The 21457-nt window shown below is 47.0% G+C and overlaps 1 protein-coding gene and 1 long non-coding RNA gene across 7 annotated transcripts in view; one reads left to right on the forward strand and one right to left on the reverse strand.

Moving 5' to 3' along the window:
* Positions 1-21457, forward strand: part of LOC116946672 (regulating synaptic membrane exocytosis protein 2-like) — an 81635-nt gene that overhangs the window by 33043 nt on the left and 27135 nt on the right. For all 6 annotated transcript variants that reach the window (XM_032961854.2, XM_032961856.2, XM_032961857.2 and 3 more), the window contains 10 exons: positions 4559-4623; positions 6276-6395; positions 10020-10119; positions 12396-12519; positions 14359-14405; positions 15034-15143; positions 17245-17375; positions 18135-18306; positions 18950-19100; positions 19905-19973. In XM_032961854.2, coding sequence (XP_032817745.2) covers positions 4559-4623; positions 6276-6395; positions 10020-10119; positions 12396-12519; positions 14359-14405; positions 15034-15143; positions 17245-17375; positions 18135-18306; positions 18950-19100; positions 19905-19973 — 1089 coding nt within the window. The remainder of the gene's footprint in view (positions 1-4558; positions 4624-6275; positions 6396-10019; positions 10120-12395; positions 12520-14358; positions 14406-15033; positions 15144-17244; positions 17376-18134; positions 18307-18949; positions 19101-19904; positions 19974-21457) is intronic.
* Positions 13358-18139, reverse strand: LOC142929224 (uncharacterized). Its single transcript, XR_012945440.1, has 4 exons — positions 17944-18139; positions 17003-17062; positions 13959-14123; positions 13358-13578 (listed from the first exon to the last, which is right to left on the reverse strand). It is a non-coding gene; the product is annotated as an uncharacterized LOC142929224 (long non-coding RNA).

Genomic DNA, 21457 nt, shown 5'->3' on the forward strand with positions numbered 1-21457 from the left:
TGTTAGAGCATGGGATCGCGAGAGGTGGTGGTGGCGACAGCTTGGGAAGGCCGTCATCCAGCAGTGCATTGACAAAGGGCTTTAGATTCCTCGTGTGATTTTAACCAATTTGTATTTTTCTTGGCAAGTGCAGAAGCAATAATGTATTACATTAAAAGCCACATCTCTCCTGCAATAAATACGTTCACAGAATGTTTGCCTAATGCTATAATTTGTCCAGTAAACAATTTGGCTGAAAACTACAGTGCTATGATAACCACTTAATCAGCTCCAATGTATGATCATAATCATGTACTCTTTATCGGATATAAGAATATACCGGCCATTTATTGAGGTTTATTTGATCAGATATTTGCATTCTAAGCACGATAACACATATTCTTGGTTCTTTCGGTAAAGTCACGTAGAAGAGAAACAATAAAATAATAAAAATATAAAACAATACAATTCTCACGACGTTTCGACTGCAACACAAGCAATCATCATCCGGTGTGAAAACCACAGCAAGAAAATTTGAAAAAAGTGGCGGTTTTTTAAATATTAGCACCACGGAGAGCGATTTGGCAGTTATTCAGATGGACGAGTCCATCTATGTTCGGAAAAGAGGAGGGGGGAGACGAAAATAATGGATGTGGTCTGAAAGCCACCATAAGCATGAACAATCAATTAAGACCCGAAATGGTTTATCAAATCCTTCCAATGATTGCTAAGCCATAATCCATCTTCTCGGATGAAATTGTCTCTGTGTTTGTATATGTGGATAGCCTCATGAACGAATCTCTCATGGTAGCCAGATAGCTTGCAAATAACCTCTGTCTTGGAGAAGTCAATGTCATGTGAGCCTACTGAATTATAACAGTGATCTGCCACAGCCGAGGTGTTGGTCCTACCGTGTTTTAGGTCTGCTTTGTGTTCACGAATGCGGTCCGAGACATATCGTTTGGTTTCTCCAATGTAACTACTACCACAGAGGCTACTTAGTTTGTAGACGCCAGGGTACTGTATGTCTGGAATCACATCTTTTACAGATGGAACCAGATCACGGATTTTATGTAATGTGTTGAATCGGACCTGGATCTTGTGTTTATTCAAGATTTTTTAGATCTTTTTTTGTGATCCCTGCAATGTAGAGTAAAGTGATGGTTTTGAAAGGCTCCTCAAGAGGGTCCTTCTTCATGGTTGGAGTGATAGCTTTGCGGATTGTGTAGTCGGAGTAACCATTAGAAGAGCTTGGTGTACGTGCTTGAGTTCACTGGCTATGTGTTCCTGGTCGGATATGCATTGGGCTGTATGGTGCAGAGTCTTGATGAGGGAATTCTTCTGAGATGGATGGTGGTGGGAATCCGGTTTCGGCCTTGAATAAACACAAGATCCAGGTCCGATTCAACACATTACATAAAATCCGTGATCTGGTTCCATCTGTAAAAGATGTGATGCCGGACATACCGTACCCTGGCGTCTACAAACTAAGTTGCCTCTGTGGTAGTAGTTACATTGGAGAAACCAAACGACATGTCTTGGACCGCATTCGTGAACACAAAGCAGACCTAAAACACGGTAGGACCAACACCTCGGCCGTGGCAGATCACTGTTATAATTCAGTAGGCTCACATGACATTGACTTCTCCAAGACAGAGGTTCTTTGCAAGCCATCTGGCTACCATGAGAGATTCGTTCATGAGGCTATCCACATATACAAACACAGAGACAATTTCAACCGAGAAGATGGATTCTGGCTTAGCAATCATTGGAATGATTTGATAAACCTTTTCGGGTCTTAATTGATTGTTCACGCTTACGGTGGCTTTCAGACCGCATCCATTATTTTAGTCTCCTCCCTCCTCTTTTCCGAACATAGATGGACTCGTCCATCTGAATAACTGCCAAATCGCTCTCCGTGATGCTAACGTTAAAAAAAACCGCCACTTTTTTCAATTTTTCTTGCTGTGGTTTTCACACCTGATGATGATTGCTTGTGTTGCAGTCGAAACGTCGTGAGAATATTATTGTTTTATATTTTTATTATTTTATTGTTTCCCTTCTACGTGACTTTACCGAAAGAACCAAGAATATGAATCCCTGCAGTCACGAAAGCTTTAAATCAAAATTTCACGATAACACATGCTATGAAAATAATGTAAATTTTATTAAAATGTTTAAAAGGTTTCTAGATTGGAATATTCCATAGTCATCCTTTTAAACTACCGTTTCTCCAGTTCATGAAGGCATCTACTTCATCAACACACTAGTATGCCCTCTGTTCTGATAAATGATTGTTCATTTGCCTATTAACAAACCAGCAGTTCAACCGAGGTGTGCAATAATTCACTGAACATCATACACCGGACGAATGAACAACATATCAAGATTCATATTAACAACTCATATTAACACAGCACTTTTAATACAGTATGTATTAATGCTCAAAACAATTATCAGTGGTGAAAATGGATAGTCAATATATTTTTTTAAATCTAGTGCTAACACCACGCTCGCGATGAAGTATTAGGTGCAGTAGAGCTTTAGAAGAAACAGGAGTGAAGTAGGTCATGCACTGCGAAACCAACAATGTGAGTTTGATTCCTGGCCACAGCTAACATCTGTGGCGAGTGACATTTGAACCGGGTCTGGTCTCCCCGGTGCCTTGGCCAACCCGCACCTTACCAGCTCAGAGAAGTATGGTCAAACAACCCCCATGACTGACAATCTAGCAGTGCACTGACAAAGTACAGTAAATTACGATGTATTGTACAGCACGGCTATACACTCAAACATAGTATAGTAATCTACGAAGTATAATGAACAATGCCAAGCCAATCAATTTGTAAGGGCTGAGGTCATAGTTCACGTGATGGTGCATTTCTATTCCATCCACTGCACCGACAATAGGTTTGTGATGTACCCATTTATCACACGTTCCAATCGCGTCCTTACTGGTATCTACTTTACTAGCAGACGGACGGTGGATTGTTGCTTCACAGGATCGTGAGGGATGGCAACGGCTTGGGGAGGCCATCATCCAGCAGTGGATTGATCACGGTCAATGATGATGGTGATAATGATCTGTGATGCTACCGAGTAAAATAAAACCAACTGCGATGTATGACACTGCCGTTGGCAGCTGTGCATAAGCACACAGCACACAATCTCATTCCTCAATAACACTTACCTCAAAAGGAAGGAAAAAAATATTTAATAGGGGACGTTTTTGACAGTGGCCTTCTGCACAGCGCATCGATGCCTGACTGGAGCAAGCAAGCTCCGTTTATTGGTTGTTAATACGTCGGAGCGCTTAACCAGGGAGGAAAGAATTTGGCTTGTGGAATTAACATCGAAAAGTCATAACTCATAAATGCAAAGGCACTCCAGGTTCTGAATAAGTGTTGGTGCTGAATAATTTCACATATCCATTGATTACACCGCATACTGCAGATAATTGCCTCCGCGTGGTCAATACGCGTAATATGTGTGCGAGGTGAGTAATGGATGAACAATCTTCCAATGATAATCGGTGGGAATTTACAATCCATACTCGCCTTGATGTTTGATTTGGAATTGCGGTATTTTACGTTGCGCACAATCCAGCGCAGGTTTTGCTTCTCCACTGTCGTGAGCTAGCGGGAGGCTCGGGGAGAGAGAGCAGCCGGAGGTTTAAAAGGGAATGAGAGATCTTTCATGTTGCTCTTTATTCTTGAGGGACACAGCCTAGTTCTTAATGCTACCTTGAATAACCATCCAAATGACTTCTTTATAAAGGGACCCGGTACACCGAGGCAGTTGTACGCCGAGCATGACTGCCGCTTACATAATGGGAGCGACCGTCTTCGTAATGGAAATATTACAAACTGCTCTTAAAACCACCGGCCATGCAGCCTGGACACACTTTTGTGAGCGTCCGGTATTATTTCGCGAGAGGCAAGGCGCGCGAAACGAACCAGACGGTAAATAGAGGATAACGTGAGTAGTCCGGTGTGATTAAAGCTGATCAATTTAAATATTGACAAAATCATGTTTAATTTGTGTTACTTATAAGTATTGCATTAATGCACAAATTACAGTTTGCCTGAATCCTGCTCCAGATTTTCCCATCTTATTTTTTGTAACAGGAAAAGTAACATAATGAATAATCTAAATAATGAATAATCGAATTGCAAATCCCTCTCGTCGTCTTGAGTCCGTGTGCCCGAGCATCATTCGATACCACGAGAGGCGGCGACTGTTTAGAGTTATCTCGTTGTCTCTATGGCTAATGCAAGCGGATTATGTGATAACACACGTATTGAGTAAGGTTATTTAAAAAAAATACTTTTATTGGCAATGTAAAGATGTTGGTACAATGCAAGTGTCGTTATCTCAGGTGATGAGATGTTTGTTCTGATCCCATGGACTACCGAAAACGTAAGCTTATCAGAGATAAGTCACATTTCTTGCACGTATCGTTCAAACTTAGACTGTAAGCATGATTGGGCTGAACACGTCCTTTTGAATAGCTTGTCCTCTTGTGAGTGTACGTGTATTTATCGCTCTGTATGTGTCTGTGATACTGTTTTGCTCTTAGGCAACCTGGATTACTACTGGCTTGAGCACTCCTCCTGGCACAATGATGGGTCCTCGACTCCGGCGGTGAGCTCAGCACCAGTCTCTCCACATCCCGCACACACCGCTCTAATGCCACCATCACGAGAGGTTGCCTATACGATTAGTTAAGCCGCCGATCGCCCTCGTGATCAGCGGCTCGGTTCCTCGACCAATTAGATAACGCGGAAAAAACGTCGCACCTCTTTTCCCGCGTATTGCGGTGTCTCTGTACACCGCAAGTGTAATTGTATCGGGTGGTAAAGGCGCAGCCTTGCAACTGCTTGCTTGCGCCGCTGCTGGCAGAGAGGCTATGTTTGCCGACTCTTCCACGCTGCCCAGACGTCTTGGGACGAGGTGGTAGTAGCCACACTTTACCACGTGACCTACGTATCGACTAACAGCGGGGTATTCTGTTTATCCTACAATGGGACGACTCTCACCCTTACAGCACACACTGCCGTCATTTGCAAATCTGTATAATGTTCAGTATTCTTTTTTGTAAATGGCGATTTAAGCAAAGTTGTCTCATAGCGTTCATATAGAAATGCATACCTTCATAAACCTTTATCAGACATCTGATGGATTTAATGGGCTGCTGGGCTTGCAGTGTCCCTTTTGAAAGATACGTTAAGTGATTACTTGTCACTGTGTTTATTTTCGGGGGTCGCATCCTGAAGCGTAACATCCAGAGCGATGGCTCAGCAGTAACATTTACACATCCCGCATGCGGCGCTTGCAGCCTTTTGTTTTCAAATCTGCCGGAGACCAAATTTGCTTGCCCTGACAAATTCCCAATTCAGGTGGGAAAATTCAGTGCACATTTTGTTTTATTGACACGTTGAGCATTTACTGCCGGTTCTTTGCAGACTGGGCGAGAATTCCCAGCTGAGCTTTTCCAATTAATTCTGACGAGAAAAGCCGGAGCCTTACAAAATCTCAACATTATTTTGTCGTGAAACTGTGTTTTTTTATCTTAACAGCTAGGTATGTTGAGTATTGGTGTACTCTTACCCTCTGTTACCCACACACTTAAGGCTAAATAATCTTCCTTTATGCCATAGGGGCTAGTGCTGGCACATTATGGGACCGCTCAAAACAGCTGGTGGTGTAATGGTTAGCACACTGGACTTGTGATTGACAGGTCACTGGTTATATTCCATTGCCGAGGCATGGCAGTTGAAAAATGGGCAAGTTTCTTAATATTCCCTGCCTCTGTCCATCCAGCGGTATTAATAGGTTAACGACATCGGGAGGTCGTGTGGTGGAGTGACCTGTGGATACTCTAACGCGTCTGACCAGTGTGAAAGAATCGTTCAAAATAGCCTCCTAGTGGAGGCCTTTCCACCAGCAGTGGTGCGAGCGAGGCCATTGCAGGGCTGCATCTTTGCCTTTTACTCGCTACCCATGTTATGTAGGATTGACCTAGCATTGGCCTACATCAGATACATATACTAATTGCCACTTAAGTGCGTGAACAGGATTCAGACCAGACTTATGGTAATAGTAGCACCTTCCTTTAATCGCTCTGTCCCCTCCACACACAAACACATAGAATGCGTATGTCTTCGAACGTCTGGACTGCTCTTTGCCGCGTGCATTTAAGCATAACGAGCGTTTACATCAACCAAAAAGCAATCGATGTGCGCAACTCGTTAAGAGCGGGTTTGCCTGAATGTTTCTTCTCGGTTTAATTTTAGCAACCAGTGACCTGGCAGCCGTCCAATGAAGGCGACCGTCTAATTGGCAAGATCGTTCTCAACAAAACGCTCACCGAGAGCGCGATGCCCAAGGATTCGGGAGCTTTGCTGGGGCTCAAGGTAAGGCAACGGTCGCACTTTGAGCGGAAGAGTGGTGGCAATACCTACTGAGCACTGAAATAATGCAGCATTTGTGTTTCTGTAGATCCTTAAGCTTGACTTGAATACAAATATAATTTCAAATTGTAAAATACACAGAGGCACGAGGAACCACATACAGGCAGTAAGGCAGCCACGTGATGAGCTGGTGCCAACAATTTCCTAAAGTCTGAGGTCCTCAGAGTTTGTGTGTGCCAACTCCTTAAAGGCGAAAGTTGTCAGCGAACCTTTAAAAAGTCTCTAGATATCCCCGGACATTTGATCAAGAATTGCACATGCTGCACTACTGATACAGGATCCTCAGTACGCATCTGAACTTGGTCCTTATTCTGCATCATGTCTTCATCCCAGAAAGCACATTTTTGTTGCGAGGTAGTCACCAGACAAGTTGGCAACACAGGTCCGGTGTGACGCCTTCTGTGCCAAACTTTACTCATAACAGCTGGACGGCATTCAGCCATACGTTTTTAAAAAAATGCTCGCACCCGCGTCCTGCACTTAGTCGAGTTTGCTCGTGAATTTTGCGTTCCACCGTAAAGTCAGGACGATGCCCTCGAGGAGTTCACCGCCCTCGCTGTTACGTCTTAGACGTGGACAGGAGACAAGCTACGTCACGACTTCCCAGTCGCAGTGTGACCAAGCTGATGGACACGGGGGACACACGCCTTCTCACGAGACACAAGCTGCTGTCGTTGACCTCAAAAAATATACTTATCGGTACCCCCCCCCCCAGAGTGGCAGATGCTCACGATGATTTTTTTGGCTGGATTACAAAAATGTGATAGCAGGATCGTTGTGGTTGCTTTTTTATGTATTATCTAAAATGGTTTTATTCTTGAGGGAGGCTGGAGTATGTTTGATAGAGAATATTGTTTTGGAAAAAGACGAACGTGATGTGAAACATCTGGGTTATATGAAAACGCATATGAAGTGTGTCTATAAAACAGATGGTATTTATGCTTGCCTTCTGCACTGAACCATGGTGGACAGTGCCCATGCTGGACTTGGTCCCGTGGTGGGTAATGCTCATGGTGGACACTGGTAGTGTTTGCCACCCCAGGTGGTGCCGAACAACCCGTTGACTCATGGGGCTATGCAGAGTGGAGGAATCATCAAAGCAACGGACTGCAGGATTATCGCGGTCAATCTGTATTCGGCAGCTCTCATAAAAAGTACAGGCAGCCAAACATATAGCGACACAATTAGCCCCGGGTAAAACAGATGGTTATGTACATATTGGTCATCCAGAACATTGGAGAGAGAGAGAGAGAGAGAAATCTCTATTATCAGTCAGAATCCATCCAAATGTTGAACCGCGAAACATTCAACACACAACAAAACGCTTGTATGTGATCCGGTCCCATATTGGAGGAGCAGTGGTCAGCGCACTGCACTGTGAGACTCGGCGACCTGGGTTCTGTTCCCAGCCCTTCCCCAACCCGTGCACTGACCAGGGTGGTGAAGTATGGTCACAAAACCTCCATGGCCGGCACGCCGTGGGGAGGCCTCACCCAGGAGTGGATTGACAAAAGGCTCTGAATTATTATTGTATTAAATAGTATTACTTAAGTTCAATATGTTTATAGACATTGCATATCAAAGGTAAACTTCAGTGTATACTCAATCGGATACATGAATGAAGTTTCTCAAACCCGCCCACCACGCTTCTGTCCACCCAGCAGTATAAATGCGTTATTCGATTGGCAAAATGCATGTGGTGGGGTAACTTTAGGTACTCCCACATCTCCCAAGGACGCCTTGGCCATCGTGATGAAGTCGGACGAATTACCCTCCCTCGTGGAGGGGCTCTGTCTGGAGCTCTCTGCAGTGCAGGCCCTTCCGGCAGCAGTGGCATCAGCAAGCAGTTGCGGGGCTGGACCTTTCACTTTTTGTACCACTTTGACATATAAATGTAATACATGCGTAATAAACACAGACTCTCGTCTGCCGGAGGTTATGGGCCGTGCGTACAGATTCCATACCAAAATACCGTGCAGGTACAATGGCGATTTGTCATTTTAATTTAACCCCCCCCCCCCCTCCTTCCCCACTGGGGAGCTTTGCCTGGCTCGTGGGTTGCCACAGTGTATCAGGGGGCTTAGCATTAGATCAATATCTAATTAAAGCTGATTAGATGGGAGCAGGTTGCTGAGTGTAGCTCTCTCTAGACCATCTGGCAAAGAAAGGTAGAGCACCACAACAGGCAAGTGCAGGGAGTGGCGATACTGTTCACTGAGCCTGCAGAATACCTCCACTCCCCCTCATGCCCTCCGCATTGCACAAATACAGGGACGCTCCCACGTGACCGAGCCACGAGACGGTGACGGCTTTGCTTGCGAGGCGGCTAGGCGGGGTTCGCCACGTGCCCTAGTTTACGAGGATCGTCCTCTTGTCGAGAAAGCTGCCACACTGAAATCCGTTGGTCTTCCCGGGACGTCAACAATCCCGGGTCTTGTCAGTTGTGTAATCAAGACGTGGAGTTCTCCCCTCCAACGGTACCGTGAGATGTTCTTCTGCCCACGATATGTCCATTTTTTTGTACCTCTGGTGACAACGCTATGGCCAAGTGATGACAGTACAAAGATGCATTCTTGAATCTGTCTGTGGAGTTTTGAGTGTTACTGTATTGTATGTGTGGGTTTTCTCCCGGTATTTTAGTTTTCTCCCGCAGGCCAAATGTTCAAGAATGGAACTGGACAAACCATACAGGGCCCGTCTGAGAATGCCACTATCCTTATTATTGTGAAACATGAATGCCTCTACGAACCGTGCCTGAGTGCTCTTCCTTTTCACTGGCAAAGTGAGCTTTCACCAATAAATTTATTTGCATTTGGACGGTCCCCTACAGTTCACCAGGAGAGTATTGTAACTCAATTCATCATCATCAGCCATGGTCAATCCACTGTTGAATGAAGGCTTCCCCCAAGGTGGTGGTAGCTTCGGGAGGCCTTTACATAACTCAATAACGTCGAGTAACATACATAACTGACATTTTGTGTTGGGGTGATTCTAAATGTTCACACTATGTAAAGATATTATATTGGAAATAACGAATGGCTTTTCTTTGATGCTGCTGGCAGTGGATTCTCGTGCTTGGCATGGGCCCTGGCGCAAGGAATTAAATGGGTCCATCCAGCCTCATTGCACGACCTTGATTAAATAGGGGGGCATACACCAACTCAGGGGCAGAATGAGTAACGAGACGATCTGCGTTTGTAGGGCATTCTGCTGTAGCTCTCACGCCCTGCGTATATGAGCAAAGGCTGCGATGCCCTCGCTTAATTCTACTAAATTTAGTATATTCTCCAGTTCCTCCCAACCATTGCAGATGGTTTGTATATCAAACGAGTTGACTCTGAACATTTAGAGGGCAGGCTGAGCCCTCAGTTGGTAGCTCAGCTGTTCCTCTACAAAGCACCAGGCCCCGTCACAGTTCGCCGTGCTGTTCCAGTCCCGCCGCTATGCCCCTTCAGCCCCGCGGGTCGTGGTGCAGCTTACGTCGCTTTGCGCACTCGCTAGCCGCTCGATTATTCGCTGGCCCTTGTTCAGCTAACAGAGAGGTTTTGCGACGTTATCTGCTGCCAGGTGGTCGGCGGGAAAATGACCGAGTCTGGGAAACTGTGCGCGTTCATCACGAAGGTCAAAAAGGGCAGTCTTGCCGACATTGTCGGACACTTGCGTGCAGGTAAGCCGGATCGAAAGTTTATAAATCACGCACACGCGCGAGGGCATACACATTCAGCGATATCAATGTCGCATTGACGGACAGCGCTCACATTGCTCGGGAGGCGTGACACGCATTCAACGAAAACGCTCCCTCACCTCGCAAGACGCTGAAACGTGCCAAGCGCGGCTCCACGGCAAAGAGCATCCTTGCGAGAGGGACGTTGCTTGCGCGTTCGCCAGCCAGCCCGCACAATCGCATGCCCACACAGCGCATTTGTTTTCCTATTAACTAATTTAATCTGTGAGTGGAGTGTTCCGGTCGCAGAACAGAGTGTTCCAGGCACTGCATCATTAAAAATTACACGTACAGTGAACTCGTAAGAGGCAGGGTAATGCAGTGTCACTGCCTGGAATGGCACACGCGCCAAGCCCCACATTCACAAACGTCAACGTGATCTCCTGCGCACGCGAGCAACCGGGGGTGGTGCTCACCTCTCGTTTACAGCTCTGTGCTAGTCGTGGAAAATCTACATTTCTAGAGCGGGGGTGAGTCTATCCATAGGACAACCACTTTTGACTTCCTCACAACGCGTTAGCCCATCGAACCCACGGGGCGATTGGCCGGCCGAGTCAGCCCCGACAATCGGGATTTTAATTTTCAACCCGTCGGACCGCGATCCGCTCGCTGTACCGCCAAGCCGCATCCCACAGCGGCTCCCGAGCCTCGCACACCAGGCGTGTTGTGTCATTGTCGGGAGATGCTTTGGATTCGGGCTGAACGATTTGGAGAAAAGATCGAATTGCGATTTTTCTGATGCTGTGATTGCGATTTGATTTGCGACTACATTTTTTTAAAGTCAAGCTTCTGTTCAATATTCACTGTGCAATAGATTTAAAACATGTGATGGAGCATTACCGCATGATCCCATCAAATTTTGAGCTGCTCTTTCTATTCTAATGCGAGGATGAGAACTTAAAAGATATGAATTGCTTCCAACATGTATTTATTAAAATGTTTTAATTGAAATAGAACAATCAAACATGTAACAATAATATTCTTAGCGCTTTTGGTAAAGTCACGTTGAAGGGAAACAATAAAATAATAAATATATAAAACAATAAAAATTCTCACGTTTCGACTTAACAATGGTTAAGTTAAATAAATAAAGTTATAATAATAAAACAATTCCAATAAGAAAGTAATAGGACTTTTCAAATCTCAAAAAATCGTAGCCTTTGCGATTTGCTAATCGCATTGTTTCAAATTGCGATTTCGGTTTGAAATCGATGAATCGTTCAGCCCTACTTTGGATGGGAAGACTAAACACAACATTCCCGTGGCCATGTCATTCGAAGCGGGCTCCGCATTTTGATAGGAATTTTACATCTTTTCGAATCCAGATCTTCTCATCTTTTATCAAAGGCCTTATATATGTTGTACCGTGATGGGCTTGTAGCTGGTTTGTTTAATGAGATAGCAGACTTTAATGTCCCAGTCAAGTATGTCATTACAGAACGATTGTATTATATTTTTTTACGCTTTTCAACTTAATCTGAAAATGTCTGTCGGCTTGTCTGTAATGGGGGCACGTTAGCTCGAGTAAAGATGATCCAAGAGTAACACAACTTTTGTATAAAATAGTTTTGCAATTAGGGACTAAAATAAAACTGGCCAGATTGATTGAAGGTGTTGCCCAAAACCCATAGACAATTCCATTGTGTAAATGACCCTCCCTCTTGCATCCTGACCCTCCCTCTTGCATCCTGACCCTCCCTCTTGCATCCTGACCCTCCCTCTTGCATCCTGACCCTCCCTCTTGCATCCTGGCTGGCTGGCTGAGGCGCAGCCTTCCCCGCAGAGCCACTATCCCAGCCCCATTATCTGACCGCGGCCTACACACGCACTGCTTCCTCAAGCACTTCCATTATTATCACTCATAGAATACTTCTGAGAACAAATGCATGTTGGGAAGCATCATGCGATCCTTGCGTATGCATTATTATTGTTTTTACAATTTATAGCCGTATATTAATCCATTGCCAGATAGGGACCTCCCGGTGCCATGTCGGCCATGGGGCTTCTTGGACCTCTGTCCGCCAAGAAGCTTATTGCAGGTTGGTGATGGGTGGGGAGGGACAACCCAGGCCCGGTCCGGGTTTAACTCGCCACTAACGTAAGGTAAATGTAACTGAGGAGGCCAATGTTGTTCAACGCTAAATCGCTGACCCCCCCCCCCCCCACGCGGCCCCCAAAACAACGTGGCGGGCACTAACCGCGGCGCCACGTGCCACCAGGGGACGAGGTGCTGGAGTGGAACGGGCAGTCCCTCCAGGGGGCCACCTTCCAGGAGGTCTACAACATCATCTTGGAGTCCAAGCCCGAGCCGCTGGTGGAGCTGCTCGTGTCGCGGCCCATCGGGTCAGTGAGCGCGCCGCTCCGACAGGCGTCACGCGTCCACAGGAACAGAGGGGCCGTTTGGCCCTTTCAGTCGTCGTCGCTGTTGTTGGTGGTGGTGGTGGTGGTCAAGGGAGGGTTTAAAGTGGCCTGATAACCCCTCCGGTTTACATCGCAGAGAAATACCGCGTGACAGTATTCCGTTTAACACATAGGCTTTCGCGACCAATATCATCGCGTAGATATTTACGCGATCTAACCCCAAAAAAATCCTTTTATGGGTGACTATTCGTTTGCGTTTTAATGACACGTTACATATACTACCTAATTTATCATAGTGCGTTTCATAGAATTATATTTTGAATGCGCACGTTCAAGTGTAAGTTCTCGGCCACCGTTAATCTAGTGTGTACTATATTCTAGTACCGTAATATATGCATTTGTCATCACAGTGTGTCACAATGTTGAATGTCTCAGGGCCGTGCAATGGATTCTCACGTTTCTTGTTGAAAACAATTCACTCGGCCCTATTTATTGCCATGTCTGATGGTTCAGGCCTCATGTAAGGGTCAGCTCAAGTCGTTTTTACTTGCAGGCTTTCTACGAGGAAACAGCATGAACCTAATAACCACTACCAAAAGTTGTTATTTCATTTGCAATTAGGGGAAGCTGAGGAGATGTTCACTTTTGGACAAAAGTGGGCTTGCTGTTTCCTGTTGGACAGTTTAAATGTTTCTGCATCTCAGTTTCTTGGGTTTCCCTCTCAGCTTCTTCGGTGTCCCTCTCGATTTCTTGGGGTTGTCCCTTAGAGTCTTGGCATATTCACAACATTTCTCAGTTGGTCTCTCACTTATCTGAACATTTTAGATTGACATGCACGGTGATATATGGTGTATTCTGCTGACATTTATTTACATGCACATGAAAACCTTCTCCCGCGCGGATTGAGCTATCGCGGCTTTGTGGTTTTGCAACAAATTTATTGAGGTGCAGAGTTCGCCAATCGCGCCCCTTATGGCTCGGCCATTCGCGGTTGATCTCGAAATTCCTGTACGCATCGTAACTGCACTGCTCGCGATGACGCTGCCGGGGAAGAACACACGCGGCGTCGTCTTATCTCCGTGTCGTCCTCCGAACAGTCCATCACGGGTCACAGCCTCCCAGGCCACGTGGTGTTCCCAGCCTCCAACGAGGAGGCAGTGAGGTTCAGTCGAACGAATTTTCTTCCGAAAGTGTACACTACTGTAAACGGACACGTGTACAGTAGTATACGCTGCGTACATTTTTTCATTGTAAACATTTACCGTACAAGTTACATTTAACACTAGAGTTGTTTTATCATATTTTACATTCTAAATACTTCCTGTTCAACGTTTGGGTTGATTTAGGGTAACATAAAACAACAGAACGTGTGGGTGTTGCATTATGGGCCGTGATCCAGACCTGAGTTTTCCCCGTAATACCTTTGAGTTAGCGGATCGCGGATTTCCCTGTTGCGGCTATTTTCAAGAAGGTATCCCCCACCGTGAAGGTTTGCTGTACTGTGTAACATCTTGTAGTCAACACGGCTTGATGAAGGGAGAATCAGGACATGTTGAAATGTTGTCCGCCACTGATGTTAGCCGTGACTGAAATAAAACTCAGTTCGCCACGTTCATAGTGCAGTGAGTTAACCACTCACATAATTGGAACAGACATAATGATGATAATAACATTTCAAATATGACAAATCAATTGTCTTATTTTGTATTCGTACTGGTATTCTTTTCTCACGTGACATAGCACAACAAGTGGAACACAGTTAGGGCAGGAAAGCGAAACGCTCACACATTCACTATGTTGTTGTCTAACATCTGCCTACAGAGATCTGCCTAGAATACCGGACGGCACACATGGACACCAAGAGTCAAGTAGGCGAGACTTTAAGTTCTTCAGAAAATTATTCATTGTATCCCAATTCACGACCTCCACACTGCCGTACACACATACTGGGCTGATCCCAGTGATGCTAAAATATCACGCAAGTCGACGTTTCCAATTACTTCTGCCTGCTTATCTACTAAAGCTCAGCTCGTGGATGTCTCTATTGGATTGCGAGCTTAACACGCAGGTTTTTGCGGCCAATAATATGATTCATAAGCGATGTTTTGGCGAGGCCACGTGCTAATCTGGCCAAATTTGTGTCGCAATTCAATCCGCCACCGGACACGGCCACACAAATGAATTCGTCATGTGCACAGATTTCACTGCACCAGTTATGATTGTGTCAGCTCACTGGTAAGGTGAAGGACAATTTTCGCAACTGAATCTGGCAGCGAGATTCAAAGTTTCGCTCAGCATCAGGTCAGAATACAGGAAATCAAAATTGCTCAATTTAAGAATTGTTCTTCAACTTTTCGGTTGGCGGAGGATCTTACAACACAGATTTGTCCAGATCATTACATGGCCAAAACCAAAAATGTATTACGGATGATGGATAATTATCATTTGATGGGCAAGGCAGGGGTTGTGACGATGACACGTCTGTTCTCACGCCAGGCTCCAGCTCCTTCGAGTCTCAGAAGCTGGAGCGGCGCTCCATCTCCCTGAACACGCCCACGAGTCCGGGACTGCGAGACGTCCCGCAGACCATGCCAGGGCGGCTGTCCGTACGTCTGCCCTCTCGTGCCACACTTGCTTTGCTGCTCACCGTATATGCTCCTCATGCATAACGCACATGACCGTCATCATTATGAGAATGCTCACACTGTATAATAATAGTACAGGGATGTAATGGTCGGCAATGCAGAGATTCGCCGGTTTGATTAGATCTCCTGGTGCGGCGGTTGAAAGATTGGTGCACGTTTCTTAAACCCCACCGCCTGTGGCCACCCGGCAGTGTAAAGAGGTTCACCGCAGTCAGAAGTACATGTGTGGTGGGGTAAAATGTGGGTACCCCCACATCTCCCAAGGCACTTTAAATGTAGATTGAAAACTAATTTCTGTAGAACTGCTTTTTGTGTTTAGTTTGTTGTCCTTCCTTCGTACCTCCGAGTAGCACGGTTGGCTACGTACGGTGCGAAAGAAGTTATACACACATGGCCGGCATGAAAGAGTAGGCTAAAATATCTTATAGAGGGGCTCTATAGAGCTGCCTCGAGTGGAGGCCCTTCTGCCAGCAGTGGCATGAGCAAGGGATTACCTTTTATTCATCATTGTTCATTTTTGTTGCTATGAAGATGATTTTGCTTACATATTTATTTTCTTTGCATTATTATTCGTTAGATTATTACATCGTCATGTTGTTTACATCTGAAATGTTCACGCGTTGCACTTTTTTTTGCATATTTCTAAAACAAATATACTTCCTGTACTATTCATCCTTAAATCTTTCATTTGAGGTAATTGTGTTTTTAATCTAGGCAACCTCAACAATGTTACATAAGAATTTCCCAGCAAAAATATCTCTACATAATAACTTGTGTCCTTTCACCTCGATGCTGTTTACATAATATTTTTTACAGAATGCACAATTCTTGATGCATGATTTTACAATTGCTCTCTTCCCGCCGCTCATTATTTAACCCGCAAAATGAATTATATAAGCGCTGCACCGTAAATTTTCCCGAGATATGTGGTGATGCCGGGCCCATTATTTGTCAGATGCAGGCCGTGCTTTCTCAGCTATTAGCAGCGAAGAATACAGTGCAATTAATCACACTAACGGGCACGTAATGGTGGCAGCAGTTCGGAGACCTCAGCTCATTTGAGCTTCCTAAGCCTTCCTGGGAACCACTTAATTGCTCTATAGTTTTCCCTGTTAACACTCGTCTCGTGCACTTTAATGATAATGATCATAATTTAGATTTGTACAGCGTCTTAATACTAGGAGCATCTCAACACGCTGTACAGACACTGTTTACGTAAACAAATATGGAGGAAACAACAAATAATATGGAGGCTCTCCACGGTGATCCACACGAGCCCTACCACTGTCCCTTTCTTTTGCTAATAAGACAAAATTTTGCTTTGGTTTTTTGAACTTCATTGCGTCCGTCGTTTTCTTGATTATTATTATGATGCTGCACCATGAAATGTCCAAACTGTGATGCCCCATTTGTATAATTTATATATCACTGAACACAATGCATGCAGTGCAACTAGCAGTATAGATACACCACAGATTATGTGGTGTATCTGAACGGAGGATCTCCCACGCTCAATACTCTCCAGAGGGCCTCTCTGGAGGCTTTTCCACGGGCAGCGTCGTAAGCAAGCAATTTCAGGGCTGCTACTTTACTCTTCAATGACAGTTTTTTTGCAATGAGGGTCTACCGACATCGTTCCTAGCTTTGGTGGTGGCGAGTGGTTTGTCCAGAGGTTGGGGTTGAGAGTGCGAAACAGCAGTTGTTTATTTTCAAACGTTTCTATTGAGGTAAAAGCACGAGGCCGCCACAACGTGCCGGTATTTTCTGGGGAGGGGTGGGGGGACAGAAAAATCGCGAGGGGAACGTTCCGGCGCTCGTACCTGGTGTCTAGGTGTGGGGCTCTCGGTGTCGACCCTGAGGGGGGAGAGGGGGGAAGAGGGCTGGGGAGAAAGTGACCAGCATTACAGGGGTAAATCGGGTGTGTGTGGGGAGGGGGCAAAGGGACATACTCTACATGCGGCTTTATGTATTGGGGTAAACAGGAGTTGTTTTTGTGTTCCCGAGTACAAGGCCCGCCGCCCCCGGTCACTGCGTGGGCGACGTGTCCCCGTGCGCGACGCAGATCAAGCTGTGGTACGACAAAGTGGGCTTCCAGCTGGTGGTGACCACCCTCGGAGCCACAGACCTGCCGCTCCGTGACGACGGGCAGCCGCGAAACCCCTACATCAAAATCTACTTTCTTCCCGACCGGAGGTGAGAACCACAATCCTCCTGGCTTCCGTGGCTTGATCCTACCACGTGACTGCCCACCCTGAATGGTGCCACCAAAGAATTTGTACTGCTCACCACGGAGTCCCGGAAGCGCGATGATGGCCTGCTTTTTGCACGGTGGGTTACCTTTCCGAACACTGTCCAGGCTCAAGCCTGCTTAGATTCTGACATCTTATGAGATTGGGTGCATTCCCAGTGCTTTGGTCATAGGCAGTGAAGTCTTGCTAGCTGTAATTAATTTGCTCTGGTCTCATCGTACGTATGCATGTTGAAATTATTTCGCAACATACGTAGCTAACCGTGCTAAACGGAGGTATACATAAAACAAATGTTTCAGATATCTTGCCGAGCAAATACTGTATTTAAAATGAAGATCCTCTGCAGTTGTGCATCATAATTACAATGCTGCACTATTTAGTCCAGAGCTTCTCAATCTGAAGTCCTCTTGACCAACTACGATGGATGTCTCAAATGTGACCAATCATCGGGAGGTACATATGTTTGGTGAGCCAATATCCATTTAGCTGTCCAATGTGTTTTTATGGTATACCTTGCGTTGTGTTGGTGCGACGTCCCAAGTTCCTCTCCACGTGCTGGAAGCGTCTTCAGCACATCGGGTAAAACCTGGGACGTCGTTCCGAACAACACGCTGCACAATACGAAAACCCGTCAGAGTGCCGTACAGCGCCACCGTGAAAGCTTTCGCTGCGCTTTCTCACCGGTGCTGCACGCGTCCCACAGCGACAAGAGCAAGCGTCGCACCACCACGGTGGGACGCAGCCTGGAGCCGCAGTGGAACCAGACGTTCGCGTACTGTCCCGTGCAGCGGCGGGAGTTCCGCGAGCACATGCTGGAGCTCACGCTGTGGGACCAGCAGCGCTCGCCGGGGGAGGAGAGCGTCTTCCTGGGAGAGGTACCGCCACCACGTTCACCCGCGCTCGCTAGCACACATGTAGTGCTGAAACTCTTTATCCTGCTATGCGATGGAGGGGGGGGAGAGATTTAAGAAACTTGTCACCTGTGTATCGCAAGTTCAGTGCTGCCAACCGTTACGCCGCTGTGCACACATTTTGTTAACGAGGGTCTTGTGACAGACATTTAATCTGAAAGTGAGAGAAATCATCTGAATTTAGTTATATTGAAAGTTACAGCAAAGAACAGTTTGCTATGTTAGAGATCTCAAGGGGTTGGCAATTCATTATGTGTTTCAATAGTTTAATCATCTCTAGAGAAAACGAATCTAAATTTATATTTCATGTCACATTATTTATGCTAACATTAACCTTGACCTGTCTACACTAATTTCTAATCCAAGGTCCAGCTCTACGATTGGGTCTAAAAATATTAGCCCTCATCCTAGAACTAACCCTGTCATTAACCGTATACCTATACTGTATATAACCCCAACCCATTGTCTTAACCTAACCCAGGCCCAGATCTAACCTTAGACTTCCTCATCCATTAGCCGTTGCCCTACGTCTCACCCTTACTCCTCAACCCGACACCGCCCCTGACCCTGTCGCCCCCGAAACCGAAAACCTCCCGACCCTTCGCAGATCCTCATAGAGCTGGAGACAGCCTTGCTCGACGACAACCCTCACTGGTACAAGCTGCAGAGCCACGACCCCTCGTCGCTGCCTCTTCCCCAGCCCTCGCCCTTCCTGCCACGCAAGCATGGCCAGGGAGACAACGGGCGCAAGCTGCAGAGTGGGTGCCACCGCCCGCCGGCGGCGTAGCGCAACCGGGTTGCGAACGGGGGGACGCGGCGTCGGTTCGGGAACTCTCGCGAAACAGGAGCGGTGCATCACGAAGACAAAGGCCCCTCCCTCCGTGTAGCCTACACGAGCTGCTGGGGGCAAGTGCTGTTAGCGAGCCTCCTACGAGCTCTGGTCCACAACGGAGGGGGAAGCACTTTGCCACTCACTCTACAGATGAGAGCGATTTTCGTCACTTGAAGGCCAAACAAACGTTCTTCATTACAAAATTTCAAACGTGATGGGTTTTATTGTACAGTCGTTGGTGGCTGGGCTGAGACCATCCGCTCGTTATACTTAAGAGCCGGGTTTATTCGCAAGCGGCCCGGTGAATGAACCGAGTTCACGAGTGGCGACCCTGATTCCATCCTGGGATATCAGTGCTGCTGGCTGAGGATTCTGACCCCTGAGCCACCCGGCGACTCCGTCTTGCCTTGCACTTAATCACGTGAGGCAGAGAGCGCACCTATATCCTAGAGAGTGTACCTATAACCTAGACAGTGCACCTATTAACCGAGAGAGAGTATCTATGAGCGTACTTATAGCAAGAGAGAGGAAAACGTACTCTTAACCAATAATGAAATGAGGGAAAGTAATTTTCGACAAGACTGCAAACATGTGCCAGTCAATTTATTTCTGATTGCACTGCAAATTGCCTTTTGTCAATAGCATTAAATATTAAGCGGTGCACATGGTGATATGCATCATTACAAATGGACAGCACTGCTTCCACTGTGTGCCGTTTGCGATGTTTCAGGGTCACAGCGCATCGATGACGACATGTCGGACCAGGATTACAACGACGCCATAGGAGTGGTGTCCACAGGTAATCGCAGGTCGCCACTCCTGGAAACGAGGCTACCCCGTGTCTTTTGCCTTCTCATCCGCTTGAACGAAGCGAACTTGAGACTTGAATATCACCGCACGCTCCACAACAAAGCCAGCGACATGAACGGGCGCGTTGCGCCGTCGATCGGCAGGTCACGTCCGGTGGGGTGAAGTGTGGGGTCAGTCCCACCTCTTCCGAGAGGAGGGAAATATCACCAAGAGCAGTATCTCTCAACGTTTTTCAATCCACAGCGCTCACTTTCAACGTCTGACGGCTGTCTAATGGAGAGGGTGGGATGCGGTGGGGGGGAGCTGGTCCGGCCACTGAAGAGCACGGAGAGTTCGTCTGTCCGAGCTTGTGAACAGCGATCTTCTTCCCTTTCCTATAATTCCGACGATACTGCGGCACACCTGGGACTTTGCCGCAGCATATCGATGCGCCGCAGCATACCGGTGTGCCGCAGCATACCGGTGTACCGCAGCATACCGGTGTGCCGCAGCATACCGGTGTGCCGCAGCATACCGGTGTACCGCAGCATACCGGTGTGCCGCAGCATACCGGTGTACCGCAGCATACCGGTGTGCCGCAGCATACCGGTGTGCCGCAGCATACCGGTGTGCCGCAGCATACCGGTGTGCCGCAGCATACCGGTGTGCCGCAGCATACCGGTGTGCCGCAGCATACCGGTGTGCCGCAGCATACCGGTGTGCCGCAGCATACCGGTGTGCCGCAGCATACCGGTGTGCCGCAGCATACCGGTGTGCCGCAGCATACCGGTGTGCTGCAGCATACCGGTGTGCCGCAGCATACCGGTGTGCCGCAGCATACCGGTGTACCACAGCATACCGGTGTGCCGCAGCATACCGGTGTGCCGCGGCGTACCGATTGCGAAGCGCCGCTTTTGTTCAGGTGCTTTTTTTTTTTAGAGCTCCGTTTTTTGGGAGCCCTCCCACCCAGCAGTGTCGTGAGCAAGCAACTGCAGCGCTGCACCTCTTACCTTTTCACAATAGAAACCGATCCATCACAGGACCCAGCAACGTGGGGCATGGCTCTTGGGAATGAGCACAATGAAGGCAGAGCCTCCCACGAGTGACGGCTCACTCCAATTAAATCCCCCCACAGCTGCAGCGGTCGCGCGTTCGCCGCTTTTTGTATGCAAGTGATTTGTTTACCGTGCCTATAATTTGCACTCCTATCGTGTTTTTGCCTTGTTTATTTTGTGTAACGTTCTGACCCAACTGGATATCTGTGAAAAAGAGTTGTGTAGCTCATCTGTTCCTCCAGTATAAATTTTCTGATTCTGGCTCGCTGTTGGAATGCGGCAGGCCTCCCTAGTTATCACTGCGGGTGTATGGACCGTACAAAAATGTAACGTTTCATCACAGTGCACGTCAAAGAGTCTATCATGTAATTCGCGCCATTGTGGCGAGATGTTAACTACCTCGCCTGGTATACAGGAGGTTGTGGGTTCGATCCCGACT

This window comes from Petromyzon marinus, chromosome 27 (genome assembly GCF_048934315.1).
Source record: "Petromyzon marinus isolate PM22_M1 ecotype Great Lakes invasive population chromosome 27, UKy_Petmar_22M1.pri1.0, whole genome shotgun sequence".
Taxonomy (NCBI): Eukaryota; Metazoa; Chordata; class Hyperoartia; order Petromyzontiformes; family Petromyzontidae; genus Petromyzon; species Petromyzon marinus.